Source organism: Botryllus schlosseri, chromosome 1 (genome assembly GCF_051294905.1).
Source record: "Botryllus schlosseri isolate E-star chromosome 1, Bs_hap1, whole genome shotgun sequence".
NCBI lineage: Eukaryota > Metazoa > Chordata > Ascidiacea > Stolidobranchia > Styelidae > Botryllus > Botryllus schlosseri.
The window spans coordinates 38,208,393-38,234,479 of NC_137236.1; the positions used below are offsets into that span (position 1 = coordinate 38,208,393).

The following is a 26,087-nucleotide window of genomic DNA, read 5'->3' on the forward strand; positions in this document are numbered from 1 at the left end:
ATATTATTCACCCTCACTTACTTGGAGATGTGTTAGCGCGTTTATTACGAGTTATACCGCTGACACCTGGTGATGTCACGCATAATTGGGTAGCGACAAATCCGTATTATTTCCCTGTTTCAAAAGATGTTGTAGATTCTGTATGTCTTTACCTCAGGGATGAGTTTGGGGAACCTATAAATATAATAAGTCGTTCATTGCAAGCTACATTTAACATTAGGAAGCGATTATGAAAGTTGTTTTCACGTGTGATCATCATTCTGTCCATCGTCATTATAACCAGACAGGTGATGGTTATGGATATTTTAGCGGTGGAGTTCAAGCCGGTTCCGGTATTGGGAGTTTGTTTAAATCACTCGGTCGTTTAGTGACACCTATTGCGAAATACGCCGGCGGTCAATTGTTACGGACTGGAGGTGAAATAGCGAGAGATCTATTACGGGGTAACTCGATCAAGTCTAGTGTTGTCAAGAGAAGTAAACAAGCTGGTGGTCGAGTGATTGATAAAATTTTAACCCCAAAAGCTATAAAAAGGAAAAAAACAAAGTCAAAGAACACTTCATCCAAACGTCGTCGTAAACAACAGGATATATTCGACTAAGAACTATGTTGATGCACGCAGGTTCCCGAGAATGTCATAACTCGGGATTAAACATATTTAGTATACCCCACACACAAACCAGTATTGAGGAATCGCAATATGTCGTCGTCAAACCCCATAGTTTAGGTAATGTCATGGAAGTACAATTACCAAGGACGGATCGATATATGGATCTACAAAACACGTTCTTGAGATTACGTTTGAAGCTCACTAAACGCGATGGAACTGATTTAGCAAACGATACACAAGTGGGCCTGGTCAATAACATGTTGGATTCTCTTTTCAAACAAATCGATGTAACTATTTCAAATGAGGTTATCACAAATTCGGATAATTGTCATGCGTACAAAGCTTATATCTCTCGGTTGTTGAATGATACTCACGAGGCCTCGGAGAGTTTTGTGCAAGGACAAGGTTTTTATAAAGATGTCGCTGGATCTATGGATGTTCTTGGTGCAGCGAATACTGGATATGTTAAACGAAAAGACCTTACAAAAAACAGCACTCCGTTAGAGTTGATCGGAAAAATTCGAATGGGTCTTTTTGAACAGTCTAGATGTATGTTGGATAATGTCGACATGAAATTAAAATTTACACGTAACGAAGATAATTTCTGTCTGCTCGGTGATGCGGAAGATGTACAAATTGTTTTACTCGAAATGGAGGTGTATGTCAAACAGATGAAGATCGCTGAAAGTGTAAGCTTGGCACACAAGTCTGTATTACAGAAGAATACTGCAAAGTATCCCTGGATACGCTTACAAATGTCGACTCATACATTCGCGGCGGGCTTGTCGAAAATTGATAGAGAGTTAGTTAGCGGCACCATGCCAAAGAAGATCGTAATTGGTTTAGTTGAGACCACGACATTTAACGGTGTTCGGACCAAAAACCCATTCAACTTTAAACACTTTGATGTTCAAAATCTTTCGTTAAGTGTGGATGGGCGTCAAATTAACGGACGCGAATTTCATTTCGATTTTGATAAACATGGCGGACTCGAAGGATATATGGCACTATTCTCTCAGACAGGTCGCTGGGAATCCGAGGCACCTTTAAATATTTCACGCAAAGATTATGTCAATGGATACACTCTTTTTGTGTTTGATTTGACGCCCGATAATAGTTTGGGATGTTATCAACTTCATAAGACAGGAACTGTGCATCTGGTTTTGACTACATCGAAGCCGTTACCAACCTCCGTAACCTTGTTATGTTTGAAGGAGTTTCAACATCTTCTACAACTGAATCAAAAAAGACAAGTCGTCGAAATATGAATACGTCTGAGATCAATGATATTCTCTATAACCATCCTGACACACGAAGTCTATATCTAGGAACTTATCCAGTAGACCAGTTACCAAAGAAACCAACTAGCGGAAAATTCGCTATCATCATTAATTACGACGAGTCGAGTTTGCCTGGGTCTCACTGGGTGTGTATATACAGAGATGACGATACTCATTTTCATGATTCGCTAGGTTTCGGACCACTAAAACCTCGGATATTCCAATTCCTGGAGTCGGATGAATTTTCTGTGACTGGGAAACAGCTACAGAGTAAAACTTCGGATGTGTGTGGAGATCATGCTATCGCATTCTTGATAAAAAGAGCTCAAGGGTTTTCAACCGAGGAATACTTGGATAATTTTGGTGATGATAAAAAAGTGAATGATACGATTGTACGTGCTTTTGTGAAGAGTTTGATTTCAGAGTAATAAACGAATGTGTAAATGTGTATACTTGTGATTCTTGTTGCGACTGTGAACAGCAGACTATTCTATAGGTGCGAAACAGCGAATAAGTCGAAAGTATTATTCAGGTGGCAATCAATAGCGAGGAACACGATCGGTCATTTGACACGACTAAACTACATCATATATTATAATTTACGATCAAATTATTTCACACTGACCGGTCTATAGTGTAATCATCGATAGTAGCGGCTGGACGAGAAACAATTCCGCACGCAGGTCATTCGAAATATAGGTCGCACTGCTTAATCCTCACAACAAACCGCGTTTCCGTTTGTGCGGTTATTGTTGGTGACTCGTACATATTCAACACCACGCGAGAGATGTCTGAAAGTGCGAATCACGACCGCACCCATAAGAACACATGGTGAATCACCACAGATACCGTAAGAATACACGACAGACACATTTATCGTCGTTAGCATGTCGCCGCACGTATACCAAAAACATTAGCATGTCACCACGAGTTTCGCGTTATCATGCGACTGCACCCATAAGACGAAAACGTTAGCATGTCACCACGAGTTTCGCGTTATCATGCGACCGCACCCATAAGACGAAAACGTTAGCATGACACCCCCACCATAAGACGAAAACGTTAGCATGCCACCCCCACCATAAGACGAAAACGTTAGCATGCCACCCCCGCCATAAGACGAAAACGTTAGCATGCCACCCCCGGTTTCTCGTTAGCATGCCACCCCGCCCATAAGAGCCCCATAGCCCGTCACGACCGATCTATATAACTACTCTCGCGACAGGCTACTGTGCCCTTCTTTGCTTACTTTTTCCCGGTGCTTAGTGTGGTGGATCTGACTTATATTCCGAGGCATTTGCGAAATACTTTCGGAATCATTTTGAAGATCAACGTAAACTCGCTTTCCTGTCCCGTATGTAACCTTTTCCTTTATCTTCTCAATAGTGCTGGGCGGAGTGCGGATGTAATTTTGAAAGTTCACAGAGCTGTTTCCGTGTGGACTGCAGTCCCCAGATATACCCTTGTACTCCACGATACACACATTACATGGATCCGATGGTCCGCTTTCAATCCAGCTTATACGTTTTTCGTAACCAGGGTTGTTCTTTGATTTAGCGTAGTATCGCCCAACCATGAGTACGTCACCTGGAGAAGGCTGCGGTGATAACGGCAAGTACTCCTTCATTTTTAGGGTACAAATAGCACCCCTGTGGCACCGCGGCTTGTATACATACCTGAGTCGGTCCTCGGTCTTCAAGTAATATGAATATGTTTGCTTGGTTTTCGTCCAAGCTCCCATGTCATCATAAAATATGCGATGAATTTTAGCAGCCTTTCGAAGTATGTTTGTTTTAAAATCAACGATAATGTAACAATTGTCTTTCCGTCCTGGAGGAATCTTCGAAAGGGCGTTTTTACAATCCATAATTTTTTTCACCACATCCTCAATTTTCAAAAACTCGTTAAAGGGCAGCTTCGTTTCATTGTTCAGCTCATTGTTCAGGTTAGGTAGAACTGATTTGGTTTTGTCTCCGTCAGCAACTTCTCCTATTTCAGAATTCATCTGTTCCCCATTCATTTGGTCAATAGGCGAATCTTCACTTAGGATACTGCTTTCTAGGAGCGAATGCTGTTGTTTATTAGCATTCACATCGCCAAGTTCGCTCTTATGAAACGTTTTGAAGTCGTCTTGTTCGCGTATATTCGGCTTGTCAATGTCGTCTTTTTCGCGTACATTCGGCTTATCAATGTCGCTTTTCTGATCCTCCGATTTCAGTTTTGATTCGCATAAACTATTTGGATCACTTGAAATCAGATCGGTGATTTTGATGATTGGCACGAAGTGATTCGGTCGAAATGGATTGCTTGTCGTGGGCACGGTAGTTTGTGTCCACATCAGAGTCGCAACTGGTATGGCAAATTTCGACACACCCCGGCCGCAACATTTGCGCGTGAACGGTTCTGTCAGGTATTCATTTGCCAATGTTGACGGATAATATGAGCGAATCGCGGAGCCAAGGGCGGCACTCAATGCGTAAATATGCATCATCTCGGACCAATGCCCCGGAATGCTTGCTTTTTGTACCAGACTGGCATAAGGCGATGACACAATTCTAACGTCAGCTATAAGGTCAACAAATCCCTCTGCGTCTTCGTCATAATATTTCGGATGCTCAATAATTTCGAGCGCGGTCAGAAGCCTCAAGCGCAAGTGGTGTTTCGCAGTGCCGTATAAGGCAAGCGACATTGCGCGGTAAAAACAATTCCCATCGCCATCAACTCGCAAGGCCGTGTGATCCGTGGTGATGATATAATGAAACTGCTTCAAAATCATAAGTGAAACCTCATCCACTACTGCTGCCTCATTTGGCATGCTCCGATCAGGCTCGAGTACTTTATACAAACGAAGAATCCGTTTTATAGCTGTACAATGTTCCGGATTTGCTCTAATATGTTGCAATGCCCACTCATAATTGAATTCACCTTCGAAGAATATGCAACAACGACATATGAAAATCTGGATTTTCCGCTCATTGAAGCTACCGATCTTCGCACAAGAACAGTGAGAGTATCTGTTGCATTCGTAGCATTCGACGTACTCGTCGGACTTTAAACAATCAAGTCCGCAAACAGTACAAGGATGAGACATAATCCAAGACGAAAACGCAACGTTGTTGCGGAAAAAACAATGAGAATTGCTATCCTTTCCACTGTCCTTCGCTACCTCAAATGATGACCCCAATGGGATTGCTACGAGCGCTGCCGCGCGGGGAAAGTTGCAAATTTTGCACAATTTCTGAAGCGAGGGGACGTCACAATCAGGTTCTTTGATAAACACATGTTAACTCTGTGGTGACGTGGTGACGTTGCAACTCTACCTCAAGTACACGTACAAATGTATCGATATGTGAATTACAAAATTAATGTTAGAGACAATTAGTCACACTTATCAGTGGTCACACTAACGTAGTAGGTTGGTATTAATGGTGTTTCTACAACTATAGGATGGTCATTGGTCATTTTACACCAGGCTGGTATTCGTTATTACGGTTCCTGATCCACCGACTATTATGGGTCGGGGCCTTTGCAAGACACCGTCTACGCGGATCGTACGAGCAGTACAAGCCCACACCCTAAACCAGAAACACTTGGGTAGGAATACTGGAACCGACTTGGGCCTGATTCGAACCCCCAACCAATTCGTTTTGCAGCTGCGGAGCTGTGAATAGGCTATATTCAAGCGAACTAAAGCGGAACTAGTCAAGTATATTCCGCGCTAGTTAAGCATTATTCTTGTCGGATATTATAATAAAAGATCACGAGCGTGAATGCGTTACGACTCGCTAGTCGATAGGCTATACCTTGCCCCTCCCTGTGAAATATTATAAAGCAGAAATGATACGTGAATATCCCAATTCAGCGCAGCAAATATATGCAATTACAAAGTAGTACATATCCGGACGTTTTCAACTTTAGTTTACTCATTGCTCATTATCAGGATGACAATGGTGCCGATGTCTCACTAGTACGTCATTTAGGTTTCGCAAAGGTAACGAAAAAGAAGTCTTCCCAATTTTGAAATTATGCGCAGAATGATTCAGTTCTAAAGAAAACGATCAATAATCTAAATTATAATCTGTCGATCATGATGTGAAGTTTATTTGTAAAATAAAAATTACTGTCAAGCCCGCAACCAATATCCTCGCGAATTCGGTTTACCAGACATATCGCGTTCCGAAACGGGTTAATCCAGTTTTGTATGATGCGTTGATTGATAGCAGGCATGCTGGAGCTTGTGAGACAATGCTGTTTTCAAATCCTCCTTGCCTTCCTAACTAATTACCATCAAGAAATGAACTCCCTTTGAAACGTCGTTGATGTTCAATGTTCATGTTCGTTCACGCTATCAAATTCAGTTTGCGAACATAACCGGCCACATTATCATGTTAGGCATGCTGGCACTTTAGCACCGAGTAGGCAGAAAAACTTCGTCAGAGATCACCGCTGTATGTAGTGGCGAGATAACGTAGTGGTATAATCCACAGCTGCAACACCAATGGGTTGTGGGTTCGAGTCCGACCGAGGTCGGCTCCAGAATTCCTACCTAGGACCTAGGTGCCATCTCATCCGTGTAAGCGGTGTCTTATAAAAGCCAAGAATGTGGGCCGTTGTACAAGTCGGCCGCTACGGAATAAAAATGTAGAAAATTGCCTGGTGTAAATGACCATGACCATGACCATAGTAGTCGAGACACACCATGAACACCCCAAAACAAACCTGTCGGTGCCGTCAAATCTTCCGGTTTGCAGGGTGCAGTTAGGTCTGAATTGGCACTATTGCAATCATAATTCAAAAATCCCTATTGAGAATCGAATATCCAGATTCTAAACTTGGATTTAAAATTTCGGATTTGATACATCCAGAATCATATGAGCAAAATACTAATCTGGACTTACTTCATTGCTTCATTGGCTTCATTTTTACATTAGCTGGTTTCATTAGCTTTTCGTTAGCTTACTTTTCATTAGCTTACTTTTTCATTAGCTTAATTAGCTTTTCATTAGCTTTTCATTAGCTTACTTAGCTTTTCATTAGCTTTTCATTAGCTTAATTAGCTTCATTAGCTTTTCATTAGCTTACTTTTCATTAGCTTACTTTTTCATTAGCTTAATTAGCTTTTCATTAGCTTTTCATTAGCTTACTTAGCTTTTCATTAGCTTAATTAGCTTCATTAGCTTTTCATTAGCTTACTTTTCATTAGCTTACTTTTTCATTAGCTTAATTAGCTTTTCATTAGCTTTTCATTAGCTTACTTAGCTTTTCATTAGCTTAATTAGCCTTTCATTAGCTTAATTAGCTTTTCCTTAGCTTAATTAGCTGCATTAGCTTTTCATTAGCTTGCATGTACAAAATAAAGGCACCCGTTTCTAGAGTAACTGAGATATAAGGTTCAAGCGGACATGAGTTTATTCACAGTTAATTCTTCCCGATTTATTCGTATTAATCGTCGGCACTACGAATAGAGAATATTTTAAGGGCGGTCCCGATTTAGTGCTCGAAATAAGACACGGGTGCGGTTTCCGTGGCGAAAGGGCCGAATTTTTTCCACGCATGACAAATAGAAAAAGGGTTTTCCAGGTGGCGAATTAACCGAACTGAAAATGAAATTCTCCAGGTCCGCCGCCTCCTGCAAAACAACACAAAAAATTTCAGTCTATATCGGATTTCGGAATGAAATTTTCTATAATATACGATATTTTTATGCAATTTCAAAATAAATATAAGCCATTATTGGATATGGGATTACCAAAATTTACAATAATAATCTCTTGGAAGAACGAAATCAGAAATTTTCATTTTTGAGATAATTTTTGAAATTCCGAAATTTTTACCTCCGGTCTGAAATTGATGGAAGCCACCACCGTGGCCTCCCCCACCACCGAAAAACATCTGGAAAATATTGGAGGGGTCGAAGTCGCCCATGGAAGGTCCGTCAATATCTTCGCCCCGGTCAAACCTCTCCCTGCAACACACAAAGTCGTGTAACGCCCAGAACTGTGAAAACTGCTGGATTTTCAAGTTGTGCTACTATAACTAACCAGATTTAAAAATCTACAACTAATCAACCAAGAACATCACGCAACAGAACACCAGGGTTGTAATGACTCGAGTCACGATTTTCTGATGACTTGACTCGACTCAAGTCATTTTCTCAAAACACGGAAATGACTCGACTCGAGTCAATCTGTGTATTGACTCGACTTGAACTCGAGTCATTGCGCATGATTCGAACCAAGTCATATGACTCAAGACACAGATTGACTCGAGTCGAGTCATTTCCGTGTTTTGAGAAAATGACTCGACATTATATTGTAATTTCAAAGAATAGTAAAGTAACCACACTATTGGGATTTCGTTTATGTTGGTACTAGTACTTGAAAATACGACCAGAAACTGCCAAAATTGAGGAAATTTGTATATTATAAATGCGAAACATCGGACATCACCAAACAGAGTTAGAAAAAGTGGGTATAACAAGATTTTAACTGGAAACTGACCAGTCAACACATTGACTTCGACTCGGACTCTAGTCATAATACCATGACTCGGACTCGACCCTCTTCTCGGTGACTTGGACTCGGGGTGAATTGACAATGACTCGACTTGACTCGAGTCAAAAGCTATAAAAGTGAGATTGACTTGTGACTCGGAACCTTGCGACTTGTTTACAACCCTGCAGGACACCTGTAGCATGATTTAAGCCAGACGACGACACTTCTAGTTGTACGGCAACTAATTTTTTTCAGATGCGCTGCTAGAACTAGAACTACTCACTAATCATATTGCGCAACTAGAACTGGAGCTAGAAATACTCGCTTTCTAACTAGAACGAGAACTGAAACTATTCAGAAAACCAGAAGTCTGTTGACCGTCAACTAGGAGCTGGATGACCATACCTATTTCATTGCACTTTGCGACAATGCTATCGGTCAATCACGACTTCACAAAAATGCCATTCCAAGAAACGCGTATGGCTTTGTACTGCATGATATGTATGCAGCGATACGACCAACAGAGGTTTCAGGTCTTTCACAGAGGAAAATAGTATTGAAAGAGACTCGGCTTGAGTCCAACTCAAATCATGATTGCCTGATGACTCGAGGCAAGACAAATGCATGAGCTTGTGCACGACTCGAACCAAGGCATATGACTCGAGATCAGGACGGCCAATACTGACATTTCATTGAAGATTTGAAGAATAGTGAAGTCACCACATGATTGGTATTTCGTTTATCAGTCCTGATACTTGAAAAATAGGACTAGAAACCGAGAATAATTGCGTTATTATGAAAGCGAGCCATTCTATATAACTCGAGCTGAGTTGAAAAAACTGTTCCGCAATGGATCAGAATCGAGCAAGTTCCGATGATAAGTGAGTAGTTCTAGTTAAGTTGCGAGTTTTGAAACGTGGGAAGTTACATCTCAGGTTCTAGTTGTTAGCTTTGAAAATGAGTAGTTCTAGTTTTGAGTTTTGGAAAGTGGGTAGTTTTAGTTCTAGTTGCGAGTTTCGCAAAGCGAGTAGAACTAGTTCCAATTGTTGGTTTTGAAGAACGAGTAGTTTTAGTTTGAGTAGCGAGTTTTGAAAAGTGAGTAGTTCTAGTTCTGAATTTTGAAAAGTGAGTAGTTTTAGTTCTAGTTGCGAGTTTTGCAAAGTGAGTATAACTAGATGTAACTGCTGGTTTTGAAGAGCGAGTAGTTTTAGTTAAGTAGAGAGTTTTGAAGAGCAGCTCTAGTTCTAGTTGCGAGTTTTGCAAAGTGAGTAGAACTAGATGTAACTGTTGGTTTTGAAGAGCGAGTAGTTTTAGTTAAGTAGCGAGTTTTGAAGAGTAGCTCTAGTTCTAGTTGCGAGTTTTGAAACATGGGAGGTTCTAGTTTCAGATTTTGAAAATCTTGCAGTTTGCAAAAGTCTGGCCGCACCTCTTCTTGGGATCGCTGAGAACGGCGAAAGCTTCCCCGATTTCTTTGAACTTCTTCTCTTCCTCTTTCTGAACTTCTGGAGGGTCGTGAGAGTGTTCTACGTCTGAGTTTTGAAAAGTGAGTAGTTCTAGTTCTGAGTTTTGAAAAGTGAGTAGTTCTAGTTCTAGTTGCAAGTTTCGAAAGGCGAGTAGCTCTAGTTTTAAGTTGCGAGTTTTGAAACGTAGGAGGTTCTTAGGTTCAGTTCTAGTTGCGCATTTTGAAAACCCTGCAGTTTGCACAAGCCTGGCCGCACCTCTTCTTGGGATCGCTGAGAACAGCGAAGGCTTCTCCGATTTCTTTGAACTTCTTCTCTTCCTCTTTCTGAACTTCGGGAGAGTCGTGAGAGTGTCGGTCTATGAGAAAGGAGAGATCGGCTAACTAAACAGCGGGCTCGATTATGTAGATTTAATTTTTTAATCCATTTTATTTTCGGGAACGAAATGCAAAACCGCCAGAAATAAAATTTTGACTATGCTTGAAACGAGGCTTTTTTAAAAAGTAGATTTTTACAAAACTTTTTGTACACATGAAGCATTACGAAGCCAAAAATGCATGATATCACCATCAACCTGGGTGATGTAACAACGCCCGCTTCCTGTAGGCCTTTTTGAGGTCGGCGTCGTTCGCAGTTCGCTCAACTCCGAGTATCTTGTAGTAGTCTTTTCGTTTGCTCATCTTCAGCCTGCGCTCCGCCTCGTCCACCATTCGTTTGTGTTCTGAGACAAGATAACATGTCGAAATCTAATTCGACATTCAAAGAAAATGAGATTATTCTATCATATTAAAAAAAATTGTAAAATTACTCTTCAAAATCTTACAATCAAAACATCAAGTCTGCGGAAATATTGCTGTCCGGTCGGCGTTACATGGTATTTCACATTGAAATTAAAATGATGTTTACTCAAGAATTGAAAATCGGACTTTTTTTATAAAAATTTTAAAATTTTCAAATCTAGATAAAAAGTCAGAGTTCGATCTTGTGTTCGTTCCATACATTTTTCTTTCAATTTTTACCGGCTGCCTGATAAAATTGTTAGGTTGCCTGAGAAAAAAAAAGCGGCAAACCAATTATGGCTCAATAACAACCTATAGAACCATTGCGCTATGGGAAAAAGTTTCCAATTTATTCAATAAAAATTAATATGAAGTTTATTAAATCTTACTGGCTACCCCACGAAATTGTTAGGTTGCCTGAAAAATCTATGCGACTCATTCCGTTATAATTTAGCAAATTTTCTGACATTTGTAATGCATACCCTCAGAATTGTCCAATATTTACAAATGCTGTTTTTAATTGAATGAAAATTATCTTTGCCCTAGGTGGTTGATTATAATAGTAGTTACGGTGAGCAGGTTTGCAGTGCTGCCCACCACAACTACTATTATAACCAATCACTCAATACAAAGATAATTTTTTTTCGTGATTTCCTCGAGGAATAGAGACCAATTTAAAAATCCGATTGTTTATCAATCACACTGCTCCAGAGTACATTTTGCAATAATTTAGTTTGTGTAAACGGAATCCTACATGGATTTTCAAGTCCGCTCCCCCCAATTTTGTTTTGTCCGTAACTTTTTTTTCTTCGAGTTTAGAGCGAAAATGTTGATTTTTTTGAATTCCTTGGCCCCAAAATTGTATAATTAGACATTTTAATTGATTCTCCACCATCATTACAGCAAAAAATATGGATTTTAGAGATTTTTGCGTGCAGCGCCACCTAGTGACATGATAATTTTGAATTTCATTATCTTTTGAACCGCTGGAAATTTTTCAATCCAATTTTTTTTAATGTACCCAGAATTCAATAAAGAACAACATTTGTAAATATTGGACAATTCTGAGCGTATGCATTACAGCCCCTGTTAAGTTATAATGGAATTAGCTTTACGCAACAAATTCGACACAATTCCCACCCGTAGAAGCAGAGTTATTGATGCTCAAAATTTAGGATTTCGAATCATAGTATTTACGGTGGGTAGATTTTTAATGAATAATTAAAGAATTTGACACCGTAAATAATATCTTTTTCAAATCAAAAATTTTGCGCTCCGATGACTTCGCTTCTACTGGTTGGAATCGAGCAAAAATTGCTGTACGTTGATTTTTTCGCACAACGTAGAAATTTCCCGGGGTAGCCAGCAACGTTTGATGAGTTTTTATCAGATCTCAAGATCGAATTCTCCAGCTCCAATCAACCCACCTCTGGTGTGCTCCAGCTGGAATACTTTCTTGTAATCTCGCACGGCTTCCTCAAACTCTTCTTCGTCCGTGTACCTGTGAATACCAGAGACAGGCATGGAATTGGATTTGGGCACAGACAAAGAAACGGTCGGACGCTGCTTCCCAATTATTTCGACGCGTGGTCTGGATTTCGACTTGATTATGTGATCTCGAGTACTTCACAATTTTCATGCATATTTTTAAAGTTTCGGTCATTATGGGAAAAACTGTAGCTATATTTTTGGTCTAATTTTGTAAACAAACTTTGGAGCTGCTGTTCTAGTTCAAAACTTTGCAGCTATAATTCTAACTCCAATCGAATTTGGAAGAAAAAACTTTGGAGTGTTCAACTTTGTAGCTATAATTCTAATTCCAGTCTAATTTTGAAAAAAAGATTTACAGCTATAATTAACTCCAATAAAATTTGGAAACATCTGTAGCTATCATTCTAATTCTGGTCTAATTTGAAAAAAACAAACTGTGAAGCTATAATTTCAATTGCAATCTAATTTGGAAAAAAGAACTTTGTAGTTTAATTTTGAAAATAACTTTGTAGCTATAGCTGTAATTCCATTCAAATTTGGAAATAAACTGTAGCTATAATTCTAATTCTAGTCTAATTTTGAAAAAATGATTTACAACTATAATTAACTGTAGCTTATCATTCGAATTCTGGTCTAATTTGAAAAAAAAATGTGTAGCTATAACTCTAATTGCAATCTAATTTGGAAAAAAAGACTGTAGCTATAATTCTAATTCTCGTACAATATGGAACATGCACAAAATATTCAGACTCACAGCTGGGCCCGTTTCAAGAACGCCTTCACGTATTTATCGTCGAGCTCGATCGCTATCGTGCAATCCCGAATGGCCTCTTTCCTTTTGCCGACCTTCGACCCGACCAGGGCTCTGTTGCACCTCAGCTTTGCGTTCGTCTTCCTGTTGTTGATGTCGATCTCCAGCGCCTCGCTGTAGATGTCCAACGCCTCCTGAAACTTGCCGGCGTTGTAGGCGGCGTTGCCGTCTTTCTTCTTGGTGGCCAGTAACTTGGCTTTCTGTGGTGAGACAAAGGATGATGCTGCTTCATCGGGCCAAGTCATGCGACTCGAGAATCGCACGGCCAAGACCGACATTTCATTGTAATTTCGAAGAATAGTAAAGTTACCACACTATTAAAATACCATCGATTGGTACTGTTACTTGAAAACGCGACCAGACACCGTTAACAGGCAGGAAAATTAACATATTATGAACGTGAAGCATTTGATATCACCGAGCATAGTTGTACAAAGTGATTTTAAGAAGACTTTACCTCGAAACTGCACAATGAACGCAATGACTCGGACTCGACGCTCTTTCTAATTCCATGATTTTATAATAAATAATTATAGAGTTGATCACCGTAAATACTATTTTATTCAAATCCAAATTTCTCTACCGCAATAACTTCACTTCTAGTGGTTGGAATTGAACCAAATTTGGCGTGCACCATCTCTACTGACAGCCTAACAATTTCACGGGGTCGACAGAAAAATTTTGAAATTTTGTTTTTCAATGGTAAATTCAAAACTTTCTACTGCACGAATTTTGCTTCTAGTGGTTGGAATGGAGGCAAAGTTGATGTGCAGCGTTTATTTAACCAACCTAACAATTTTATCAAGTAGTCAGTGGAATTTGAAGGATAATTTTTTTTTGAGCAGCCCTAATGTTTAGCCCATTCAAACAGATAAAAAGCATTTTCTGCGGCCAATTTTTCATTACCGGTCTTGATATACTGGGATTACCATATTTTGGGATCCGCAAAGGATGACACTTTTCACAGGCTACACAAGTTACTGCAGCAGACGAGAAAACACGCGTATTTTATATTTATAGAGCCAAGTTCGTAGGGTTGACAAAAGAAAGGTTATTTTCAAGACTCGACTCTCGAAATACCCGCTTTTACCTTAAATATCAGCAGAGTTGGCTACAAAGAAAAAAAGCTAATTTTCCAACTCGACTCCCGAAATGCCCGTCGTCCGTGGGTTCTGCCAATATTTCACATAATTCATGGTCTTTTTGGGCATTTTACGCTAAAAAGGAGGACAAATTACCAAAAACAGGACATTCGGGCAAAAAAAAGATTCTTCTACAGGACGTACGGTGACCCTACGATATATACGAGGCTTGAATTAGTCATGTAGAATGCGGCGAGTCACATGACTTGGTCATGAGAGTCAAGTGACTCAAGTGACAACAAAAAATTGCGACTAGAGTCACCACAACCCTGGTTATCGGTATCAGCTAGATAACTTGGGCTCTACTTTGTGCGTTCTCTCACCTTCAGAGTCAGCCTGGCCTTTGTCAAGTCCGGCGACAGCCTCAAGGCGTGAACGAAGAAATTGACGGCTTTGTCGATGTTGTCGTCGTAGTAGAGGCACAAGGCTCGCACGTAAACCGCGTCTGCGTTGTTGGTGTCTCGTTGGAGAACGTCACTGGAAAAGCGAAGTGGGATATTGAGCGAAAAACCAAAGTAGTCCGCGTTTAGTCACAATGCGCGTTCTTACTCAAATACAAGTAAACATTTTCAAGACGCGTGAAAACTAATTCAATTGTTAGTAGAATATGAGAGGGCTGAAAAACAGGGCTGGGTAAAATCGAGGACCTGCATGCTTCGATACAGAATTGAATATTTCGCTCCGAGCCCAGTATGACTATCACAAGGTATGACATCACGCCAGAGTTGTGCATTGTAACTTTGAAGAATAGTAAAGCCACGACACGATTGGTGTTTCGTCTATCAGTCTTGATACTTGGAAAATGGGACCAGAAACTGTTAGGACTGAGGAAAATGACGATATTATGAATGCAAGCCATTCTATATCACACGAGCAGAGTTGAAAAACGGATATAACTCAAAACTGAACAGTGAACACCATGACTTGAACTCTGACTCGAGTCAAAACATTATGAATCGGACTCGGCCCTCTACTCAATGACAATGACTCGGTGGTGAATTGAAAACGACTCGACTTGACTCGAGTCAAAACGATTAAAGTGAGACTGACTCGCGACTCGGAACCTTGCGACTTGGTTACAACCATCCATCACGCGAGTACAGATGATGTGGATTTGTTCAAATACTTACCTTTTATGCGACAGCTAAGAAAATATTGCACCGTAAAGATAAATTTGTTATCTTTTCGGCTACGCCTATATTGCTGCATTTCGTGACAATGCTGTTGATCAGTACTTCACAGAGATGTCATTTCGACTTAGGTTGGTGGTTTTGCATCGTGTTTTTCCAGCAATGTGCTACAATAATCGAGGTTCCAAGGATTCTACGTTATGATAAGTGCCGACATTATAATTCAGATTCGCGCGCTCCAACCATCGCGGTCGGCCCTAGCGGAACTCAACGGCGACTCACGTTGCTATGCTCTGCGCTTCCTCGTACCGGCCCAACAGCGCCAGACATTCCGCTTTTTTCATCTTGTACGCCACGCAGGCGGGCGCCACGTGCGACGCTCTCTCCATGCAGAACACGACCTGCGCGGGTATGGAAATTAGAATATCATGGACTCAAAAAAGGCGGTTCAACGCTTAACCAGTGACAAATACCGGCGATAGATTCACAAATAGCGCGTGCCAGTCAGAAAATTAAAATTATCTCACAGATATGAGCTATCATATTTTCAGATTTTCCAAATTCGATTAAAATTAGAATCATACCTCCACAGTTTATTTCAAAGTAGACTAGAACTAGAATTATAGGTACAGCTACAGTACATTTCAAATTAGATTAGAATTATAGGCACACATTTTCTTTCCAAATTAGATGAGAATTAGGACAAGGGTCACAGGTTTTTCCAAATTTGTATTAGAATCACAGCCCCACAGCATATTTCAAATTAAACTAGAATTAGAATAATAGCTACAGTTTATTTCAAATTACTTCAGATTGATAGATAAACAATTTCCTTTCAAATTTGATTAGAATTAGAATCATACCTCCACAGTTTATTTTAAATTAAACTAGAATTGGAATTATTGCTAGTTTATTTCAAATCAAACTAGAATTAGAGTTACAGCAAGTTTATTTCAAATTAGAGTAGAATTACAGCTACACAGGTTTTGTCCAAATTAGATGAGAATTACAATTACCAAATTCACAAAAGAGATAACAACAAAAAACCAAGTTCACTTCATGTCAAATACAGATTCAAATCAGAAAATCACACAGCCGATAGTTGAATATCCCAATTTTGACTTAAATATTTGACTACAAACTTTCAATTTCGACTCAAAATGATCGCACCTGTCTGAAGTCCCTTTTCTCCCAACATTCGTCACTCCTCTTTTCATATTCGCTGAGAACTCTCGCATTCTGGACCTGAACGTCAGTTGCACCGTCAGTAAATCGCGAAATGTGCCGTACCAGGGTCGCGATGACTCGAGTCACGACTCGGCTTGAGTCGCGATTTTCTGATGACTCGTCTTGACTCGAGTCAATTCGTGTATTGACTCGACTTGGATTAGAGTCACTGCGCATGACTCGAACCAATTCATATACTTCGAGTCTCAGACGGCCAAGACCGACATTTCTTTGTAATTTCGAAGAATTATTAAAGTAACCACACTTTTGGTATTTCGCCTATTGGTACTGGTGATTGAAAATGCGACCGGAAACTGTTAAAGCGAGGAAAATTAGTATATTTTAGATGCGAACCATTCGATATCACTAAACGGAGTTATAAAAAAGTGGTTTTAAAAAGACTTCAACTGGAAACTGAGCAGTCAATGCAATGACTTGGACTTGACCCGGTGCTGAATTGAAAATGACTCGACTTGACTCGAGTCAAAACTTTAAAAGCGAGATTGACTTGTGACTTGGTTACAACCCTGTGACGCACAATCACTTGTCGATCAGAGGTGCCCATCTGGGTGTAACCAAGTCACAAGGTCCCGAGTCACAAGTCAAACACACTTTTATAGTTTGGACTCGAGTCAAGTCGTGGTGTTGAGACTCGAGTCTGAGCACAAGTCATTGTACCTCGCATTCATAATGCACAATTGAGTAGTATATTCATATTGAAATGGGAAGGAATTTTGTGCCATCTAAAATTGTACATTTAGCTTGAGGGCTCTCTTCAGCCCAATTATTCGAAATTTCATGCAGGTGATACGATTGTTGATATACGTTGCAGGGATGGCGTGAACCTCTGAAAGGTTCTGGTTGTGAGCGAGTAGAACTTGACGACATCACTTCCACTTGCACTCAAGCAGCAAACCCGACTACTCTGTGGGTTCTTGCAGCCATCAAGCATAAAGCAGAAAATATTATATCATGTACATTGTACAATTGATGATGAACGTGATCACGCGCTACACAACCGTATCAAATCACCTCAGCCATAATAGCCCTCCCGTTAGGGTCTAAATCTTTGGCTTTCTGTAGAGAGAGAAGTGCCGCTTTCGCGTTCCCCAGGGCGATGTGACATTTGCCCTCACGCAGATGACCCTAAACAGGAACAAATATATGAATAAATAAAAACATCATTTGGACAACTACAAAATTTTCAGCTATTCCAAATCAGATTAGAATCAGAATTATAGCTAGTTTTCTTTTTTCCAAATTAGACAAGAATTATAATTATAGCTACAGCTTTTCCCACATTAGACAAGAATTAGCATTCTAGATACACTATTTTCCAAATTAAATCACAGCAATATTGATTTCGCAAAAACTTGAAAATCGAATGAAATGAATGAAAAAACTAGAGAGAAATAGAACAAAACCAACAGTTCATATCAAAACGTAGCTGGTTCTCTTAACCATGAGAATGCTAAATGTCTGCACGCCAATCTTGGCTTGTTTCGCACTGTACAGCTCTCTTGTAGCTTTTTCAGGTCAACCAGAAATTAAATCGTAATTGAAATATGAGAGCATAGAAACATTTCACAAATTAAATTCAAATTACGTACCGACATTTCACTCAATGTAATTATTCAACTAGAATTATTCAGTCCAAGTCTGACACCCAGATCTTGTCAGAAAGGATACCTTTGCGAATACAGGGTCGATTCTGACGCTGGTCTGCGCGTCTTCTAGAGCCTTCTTGTAGTTGGAGTCCATCATGTACGCGGCCGATCGGTTCCCGTAGTAGCTGGCGTTCTTTGGGTTCAATTCTGATGAAACGATGAATCTCTAATGGTGTTCATTTACAGGTCTATCATATTTGTCAAGGTCCGTTGACATGAGCGTGTGGCTTAAGTTAGGATTGATTTCGGGGGTTTGGTCCGAAACGTACTGAAGTCGGAAAATTTAAAACGTACCGGTAGGGCCTACATTTGGTCGAGGGGTGGCATACTTTTCAACATTCACAACTACATCGATAAGGGGCACACGAAAAGTCTTCGAGTTAATAAATTCTTTACTGCAATGAATGTTGTCGTGAAAGCAATACTCAAGTTTAGTACCGCCAACCATATTTTCAAATACTTTTAACAGTAACTCGCAGTTGGCTACTTACAAAACCGCAAGGTGTATCTTTGCGACTTCCGCAATATTACTGATGAGACTACAAACAAGTAGAATTTTCGTAAATATAAACACTACAAACCCTACAGCCACTATTTGTAACCCAAGCCATATTTATAGTAGAAGGGAACTTCATTTGTAGGCTGAGCAAGTTTTTAAAAGTAGTTCTAATTGACGTAGTGCGGTTCAAAGTAGTAAGATCAAGCATTATATGCTTCAGACATCGCTTGCACTGCCTCAGGGGTCAATTTCACTAAAAAATCAGTAATTTGCTTTCAACTTTTGCTCTGTACATTTTATAGACATTTAGTTCTATGGAAGCGAGACAGAAATAATGATGTTTGTGCTGCTTTTAAGCCCAAAACTAGCTTTCTAGCATAAGCGGTTATGAAGATATGGCAAAATTAGCCATTTTCAGCTTGTCCTCCATGAAATTGCACGGCCACTAGAGGGTGCAGGAGCAGAGAAACATTTCACACATTAGATTAGAATTACATAACTGGCCATTTCACTATAATTGGTCTAATTGTATAACTTGGTGATACTATGATACTTTTCATACCAATAAGCAATGGTCATGGTCAATCCCAAAATACCTCGGAACGCATAAAAACTCACCGATAGCCTCAGAATACTTTTTCACTGCCTCTCTGTATTTTTTAGTCTTGTAAAATTCATTGCCTTCTTCCTTCCTCTCCTCCGCAGACCTGAAAAAATCGTCGCAAGTCATGAAACGCCGAGTCACGGTCGGACTGATACAACAAACTAAAGTTGAACCACAGAAATTTTCAACTTTTCCAAATTACATTAGTATCATAGATACACAGGTTTTCTTTTTCAAATTAGATTGAAATCAGCGTTATCGTCAGTCAGAATTTGCACGAGAAGTACAACAAAAAACAAGTTCATATCAATTCTGAGTTTATTATGATAAGCATGGGAATGGCAAATGTCAGAATACCAAGAAAGACGTGGATAACTAGATAATCCTGGCCGGCTTATTACACTAATCAGTGAAAATGCGACTGGTAATTAAATTTTATTCTTATTTTAGGTTACCCTGAATGCCGCAGGAGAGCTGTATAGCACGAAACGAGCCAATCTTGCTGTGCAGACACTTGCCGTTCTCTTGCTTATAAGAATCAACTATGGTTTGTTATCAACGGAACTCTTTTCAATGTTCAAGTGTTCGCGAATTCAGTAATTCCAATTCAGATCTAATTTGGAAAACAACGTGCAGCTATAACTCTAATTTAAATCTAATTCGATAACAACTGTATAGCTATAACTTCAATTCTACTCACTGCTCTAATTTGGAAAATACTTAACAGCTGTAATTCTGACTCTAATCTAATCGGGAAATACTGAAAAATATCTTGTTGACCGAGTCTGGCCGAAGGTTGGCTCGTTTCGCCGGGGTTGCAACGGCCCGAGTCTTGAATTGACTCAAGTCGAGAGTTCTTGCCGACTAAACTTGACTCGAGTCTTTTTCGAATGCTTAAAATGACTCGACGATTTTCGTATTGAGTTGATTTGTACTCGAGTCATATGACTCGAGACTGGGACGGCCAAGACAGACATTCCATCGAAGAATAGTAAAGTTACCACATTGTTGGTGTTTCATGTATCAGTCCTGACCCGAAACTTGGAAAATATCGCCAAAAACTGCTAGGGCGGAGGAAAATCACAATATTTTGAATGCGAGCCATTATATGTCACTCAGGCAGAGTTTTAAAGAGTGGATGACCATGACTCAGACTCTACTAGCAATCGGTGTTGAAGTGAAAATGACTCGACTTGAGTCAAAATTATAAAAGTGAGATTGACTTGTGACTCGAAATCTTGTGACTTGGTAGCAACCCGGCGTTTCGCACTATACAGATCTCCTTCAGCATTTCCAGGATAACCAGAAATTACAATTATAGTGAGAGCATACAAAGATTCCACAGATCAGATTCTAATATCAGCATTAGGCTCTAATTCAGTCTAATTATACAACTAGAATCACCAGATCTAGAATTCAACAAACCTGGTGTTCACTTCCATGTCCACCTCCATAGCCTCTGCGGTCGGCGTCGTGGCGGTCATGTCAGTCATTGGCATCTTTGGACGTGTGGACCAATTACTAATTAAACGACCCAACTGAAAGATGACAAATGTTTTCACTTTCAAAAACACAGAACAGTATAGGATATCAGCGCTAAGACGCTTTCACGAGTAGGTATCAAGACCCATACATAAATACATCCCCCGTAAACCAGATAAAGCAATCGAGTATAGGCTGTTGTTCAGGCGAGATACATAAGGTAACAATTTACGAAATGAATATTTCAAATTTGTCAACACTCAGTGGTAAGATGCAACAGGTGCATAAATACAATTATACAATATGGTTGAATTGCTGCTGAATTTTCCAAATTTCTATGCTATAATGTGGCAGTTTTTCTAACTATAACGCTATCAAGACCTTCTTGGAGGTACAGGACTTCCACATACAATTGAATAGTATATTCACATTGAAATGAACCCGAATATTTTCGGCTAACACTCGTCGAGATCTCATTTCATGCTGGTAACGTGATATTTCGAGATACAATTGTTGATACACAATGTTCTTTCGAATTCTCTACTAGTTGCTGAAGATTACCCCTGACGAGTGTCAGCCGAAAACATTAAATTCCACTTCAATATGAATATGCTATTGAGCTGTATATCAAGACCTAAACATAAATACAATTCCCATAAAGCAGTTTGATACATTGTTCGCCCAATGTACTGAGATTGCAATATACGAAACACATTTTTGTAAGTCAGCATATATTCTTAGAACCTGGCCAAGATATTTAACTGCCCTGGTCTTCAGAAATATAAAAGTCACGTAGTATATTTTTGGACTGAATGAAATTGTCCCGAAACGTGAAATTGTACACCGTGTATCTGGGCCTGGATCTGAATTTCCAATATATTGTTCACGGGCGGTGCATAACAATGCAATAAACAAAACAAACTACTTTTCTCCAGTATTTTGCCTATGTTGTTGCAATTGTGTCGCAGTTTTGGTAATTGTAACACTATCAATGAATTCGATGTAAAGATTTTTTTGAAATCGGCACATATTCTCAGAAATACCAAGTCAGATAATATGATGTTGGGATCATTGAAAGTGTGAAGAACCTTACAAACTTTAAATGCAAGCCTAAATTGATACAGTTTTTTTAATACTCGCAAGAGTCACGGCCCGCGCAAAAACATAATCCCAATAAACCTGTTCACCATATTGTAGATCCATAGATGATGCGTTACAATTTACATAACGGAAGCTACAAAATCGCACATGTTCTTAGAATGCGTCCAAAAGATATCAGTCTTCAGAAACAACAAAAGTCACATAGTATGGTTTAGGACTATTGAATTTGTCTTTAATTGTAAGTCATGTATCTCGGGGTGCTGCTGAATTTCGCGTAAGACTTGATCACTTTGTTTATAGCTTCCAGGAAATCTTTCTCAGTGGCTATCTTTCTTCGAGCACGGATCGCGTACATCCCCGCTTCGGTACAGACGCTCCTGATCTCGGCACCTGTGTTGTTGGGACACAATCGGGCCAGCAGTTCATAACGAATGTCGCGTTCCACGCTCATGCTGCGCGCGTGGATTTTGAAGATGTGCGTACGCCCTTCCAAATCGGGTAATCCAAATTCCACTTTCCGGTCCATACGCCCCGGCCTCATCAACGCCGGGTCTAACGTGTCAGGTCTGTTGGTGGCCATCAACACTTTAATATTTCCTCTCGGGTCAAATCCGTCTAATTGGTTGATTAACTCCAACATGGTACGTTGTACTTCGTTATCACCCCCTGCGCCATCGTCAAATCGTGCCCCGCCGATCGCGTCGATCTCATCGAAAAAAATGAGACACGCTTTCTTGGTCCTGGCCATTTCGAATAGTTCACGTACCATCCTAGCGCCCTCACCTACATACTTTTGAACAAGCTCAGATCCGATTACACGGATAAAACAAGCGTCAGTGCGATTAGCTACAGCTCGTGCACACAAGGTTTTACCAGTGCCAGGGGGTCCAAAAAGCAACACCCCTTTCGGAGGATCAATGCCAAGGGTTACGAATCTTTCGGGGTGCAAAAGCGGGGTTTCTACGACTTCACGAAGCTTTTGAATTTGTTCTTTACAACCACCAACGTCAGAATACGTAACATCAGGTTTTTCTTCGACTTGCATCATAGTAACAGTTGGATCGATTTTCGGGGGTAAGGGAATGTGTATTTGGTATTTATTACGATCCACCCCAACTCGCATACCTTCCTCAATATCAGTGGGCGCGACTTGATCTCCGAGATCGACAACAAACTTCGCAAACTGCTTCACGTTGATGATATACTTTGCATTGTCGGTATCAGCATCAATGATTTTAGTGCATCTCGCTACTTGAAGGGGTTGTTCGCTGTGCAGGGTTTGCTTATCGGCCGCGAGATCCCACAAAGCAGGTGGGGCTAATCCCGTATCCGATTCTTTGATGCCAGTGAGCTCGTTAACGCGTTTTGTTATTGCCGTTATATCATCTTCGACTTGTTTGATTTGTTTCGCATACGGTCCTTGCCCATAAGTTTTGAGAAGGGCGATGTCGCCTTCGTCAAGAGCTTGGATCGGTTTCTCTTCTTTTTTGTCGTCTTCCTGTACGCGACGCTGGTCTTCGCCCAAGTAATCCGGCATTTTAGACGTACTAGTGTGAGGGTGTTAGAGAAAAATCTGTAAAGACACATCGTGCGATGGTGAAATAAATTCATGTAAGCCTATACGCAGGGTTGCCATCGACATGGACCCAAAAATAAGGACAGTCGAAAAATTAGATTAGAATTAAACATGTGTTTTTGTACATACTTTGTATTTATACGAGCCGTGATAAATCACATTCCAAACTTTGCACCAGAAAATCTGCTTCAGCAACTCCTCGTTATCAAAAAGTGCTTCATAGATCTCACGACACCTCAGGTCTGAAATTACCCTTATTTGTAGCTCGGATTTCAATTCAATTCAATTAAAAATTTCATCGCTATCATAAGCCACAAGACTGCGATACAATGAAAGATAGGAAGGTGTCGAAACGACTTGGAATAGTCTCTGAAATCAGACACCCACCTGGTCTACGCGACTTAGAATAGGAGGCATGCACACGGAATTGAAAGTATAAGAAGATAATATAAAAGGACAGGTGACATGACAAAGAAGGAGTCATGAGTCCGTGCTATACAATCACTCACTGCCCTACCTATTTCACTACTTGGATGTCAATCCTGTGTTGTGTACGCCTGTACGGTAGGTATACGCCACGAGAGTTCCTTTCATTTATGATGTCATGAAAGCTCGGCGCATAAGCATAATTTTATAATATTATGAAACAACAGACACCAGAGGAAAACGATCGACGATCGTAGTTCTATAGTTGTTGAAAATAAGACAAGATAAGGACACAAGTCAAAAACAAGGACATTTCTTAAAAATAAGGACAGTTGAGTTTTTTAAGACCTGGATATTCAAAATAAGGACAAACCTCAGAAATAAGGACGGTATGGCAACCCTGCCTATACGGTTCCATCTACTTTGTGAATGTCGGGAATGTAAGCCGCAATGTCGTTGTGCAATATATATACTTGAAGAATCTCAACGAAATGTTGCCGCAATACGGTACAAATTATCATCATCATCATCATCATTGGTTTATCAGCAATTTTATCAGTTCAATACACCACAAAAATGCGATACAATGAAAAGACAGGAAGATGTCGAAGCGACAAGGAGTAGTCTATGGAATCTGACACCCACCTTGGCCTAGGCGATGTAAAGAGGAGGCATGCACACTGAATGAAAGTAAAGGAGATAGTATAGAAGAAGAATGCGACAAGAAATAGGGCGGCATGTCATGGGAAGCGAGATCGATAGGTCAGTCGTGGTCCGGTAATCTTGAGGATGGACTGTATTTATGAGAGCAAACAGCAAAGCGTGTATACTGATGAAAAACCGAGCTGTAGCGAAGGGATTGAGAGATTATCAACTCACCTACGGCCGGAATGACAATTACAATAGTATCACAAAAACTCCAGATGTGATTTGACAATATAGTAAACTTACAAGTCACTAAATACCGTAAAGCATCTAATGAATGCTAGTCTGCACTCGAGATTACCAGACCACAATCTGACATATCTGTTTCACCTTACGACACATGTCTCTTCATTTACATCGCTTCTTTAACGTGAATTCAATCTGTTCTACTTTTAAGTTTTAATTCGGCATGCATGATGTATCTCATTCACATGTTCCAAGACTATAGGTGGATGCAGGATTGAAAGAATATACTTTAGGTGGTTAGCAATTCTTCCAACTTTCTCATTTATTCACAATATCGAGATGTTTCAAAGTGCTGACTATTTATTAGGTGGACAGAACTAAGACGCCTTCAGAAGCACGTAAATTTGCGAATTAGTGATATTAAGATGACCGAAAAATATAGACATAAGATTGTGCCGTGAAATTGATTCCTTTGATTCAGTAGTTAATAAATATAATCACCTACAAGAAACCAGAATATCTCCCAGTAATAAATAGTAAAGAAGCTAAGAGATACCGTTATAAACATCAGGATGAACGGCGAACAACGCTGAGTCACAGAATACCTTACTGGCAAAAATCTACTAGAATCTTCTGACCCAGTCAACCGTCACGAATGATACCATGGAGCTCTCAATCCCGATCACTGTAAATTAGGCGTAATAATCAATGATATAATAATCAATGATCGTCAGATTACATTTTCATCTGAACAAGAAACACGCCATGTACGATGTGATAAAACACAAAGCAATGTAATGAATGAAATCATACTGGTTACTACGTTTCCACTGCGCGCGAAGCGCGACGAAAACTACAGGCTTGACTCAACTTTGATGAAAATTAAATGTTGATAGTCCATGAAAACAGCCCCAAAATTCCTCAGGCTATCTTCGTAATTGAAGGATTGAACTATTTCTACTTGACGAACTGGAAATAGCGTAAAGTACGTATTTATAGCACAAAATGTTACGAAGTAGAAGTAGAAGGAGCGAAAATCAGATCTACTTGAGTACGTACCGGAAGTAGAGGAAAGCTACTTGAGTACTTCGAAAAAGTAGAAGTACTTCGTTACTGACCACCTCTGGAAATTGCTTGTATTTCGACTTGAATGTCGATATTGTTCCGAGGCATAAGTCAATCTCACTTTTATAGTTTTGACTCATCGAGTCAAGTCGAGTCATTTTCAATTCACCACCAAGTCAAGTTCGAGTCCAAGTCGACGAGCAGAGGGTCGAGTATAAGTAGAGAGTATAGTGTTATGACTCGAGTGCAAGTCAAAGTCATTCTGTTGGCTGTTCAGTTTCTATACTTAAAGTCTTACTGCTAGGCCCACTTTCTACAACCCAGATTTGGTGATATCGAATGCTTCACATTC

At 40.0% G+C, this 26,087-nt stretch overlaps 2 protein-coding genes across 2 annotated transcripts in view; both read right to left on the minus strand.

Annotated features, from left to right (window-relative positions):
* Positions 1-7,281: 7,281 nt before the first annotated feature.
* The window catches only part of LOC145436535 (dnaJ homolog subfamily C member 7-like), a 71,876-nt gene continuing 53,070 nt past the window's right edge, over positions 7,282-26,087 (minus strand). The window contains exons 2-14 of the mRNA XM_080313900.1: positions 20,620-20,734; positions 19,209-19,297; positions 18,114-18,238; positions 17,457-17,570; positions 16,368-16,442; positions 15,480-15,598; positions 14,391-14,544; positions 12,869-13,125; positions 12,051-12,124; positions 10,419-10,565; positions 10,103-10,202; positions 7,725-7,855; positions 7,282-7,519 (exon numbers count right to left, since the gene is read on the minus strand). Coding sequence (XP_080170026.1) covers positions 7,479-7,519; positions 7,725-7,855; positions 10,103-10,202; positions 10,419-10,565; positions 12,051-12,124; positions 12,869-13,125; positions 14,391-14,544; positions 15,480-15,598; positions 16,368-16,442; positions 17,457-17,570; positions 18,114-18,238; positions 19,209-19,297; positions 20,620-20,693 — 1,500 coding nt within the window. The 5' untranslated portion in view covers positions 20,694-20,734 and the 3' untranslated portion in view covers positions 7,282-7,478. The remainder of the gene's footprint in view (positions 7,520-7,724; positions 7,856-10,102; positions 10,203-10,418; positions 10,566-12,050; positions 12,125-12,868; positions 13,126-14,390; positions 14,545-15,479; positions 15,599-16,367; positions 16,443-17,456; positions 17,571-18,113; positions 18,239-19,208; positions 19,298-20,619; positions 20,735-26,087) is intronic.
* On the minus strand, positions 20,736-23,377 carry LOC145436577 (26S proteasome regulatory subunit 7). The gene has a single exon (XM_080313949.1). It carries the CDS (start codon positions 23,312-23,314, stop codon positions 22,010-22,012), a length of 1,305 nt encoding a protein of 434 aa, XP_080170075.1. The 5' UTR covers positions 23,315-23,377; the 3' UTR covers positions 20,736-22,009.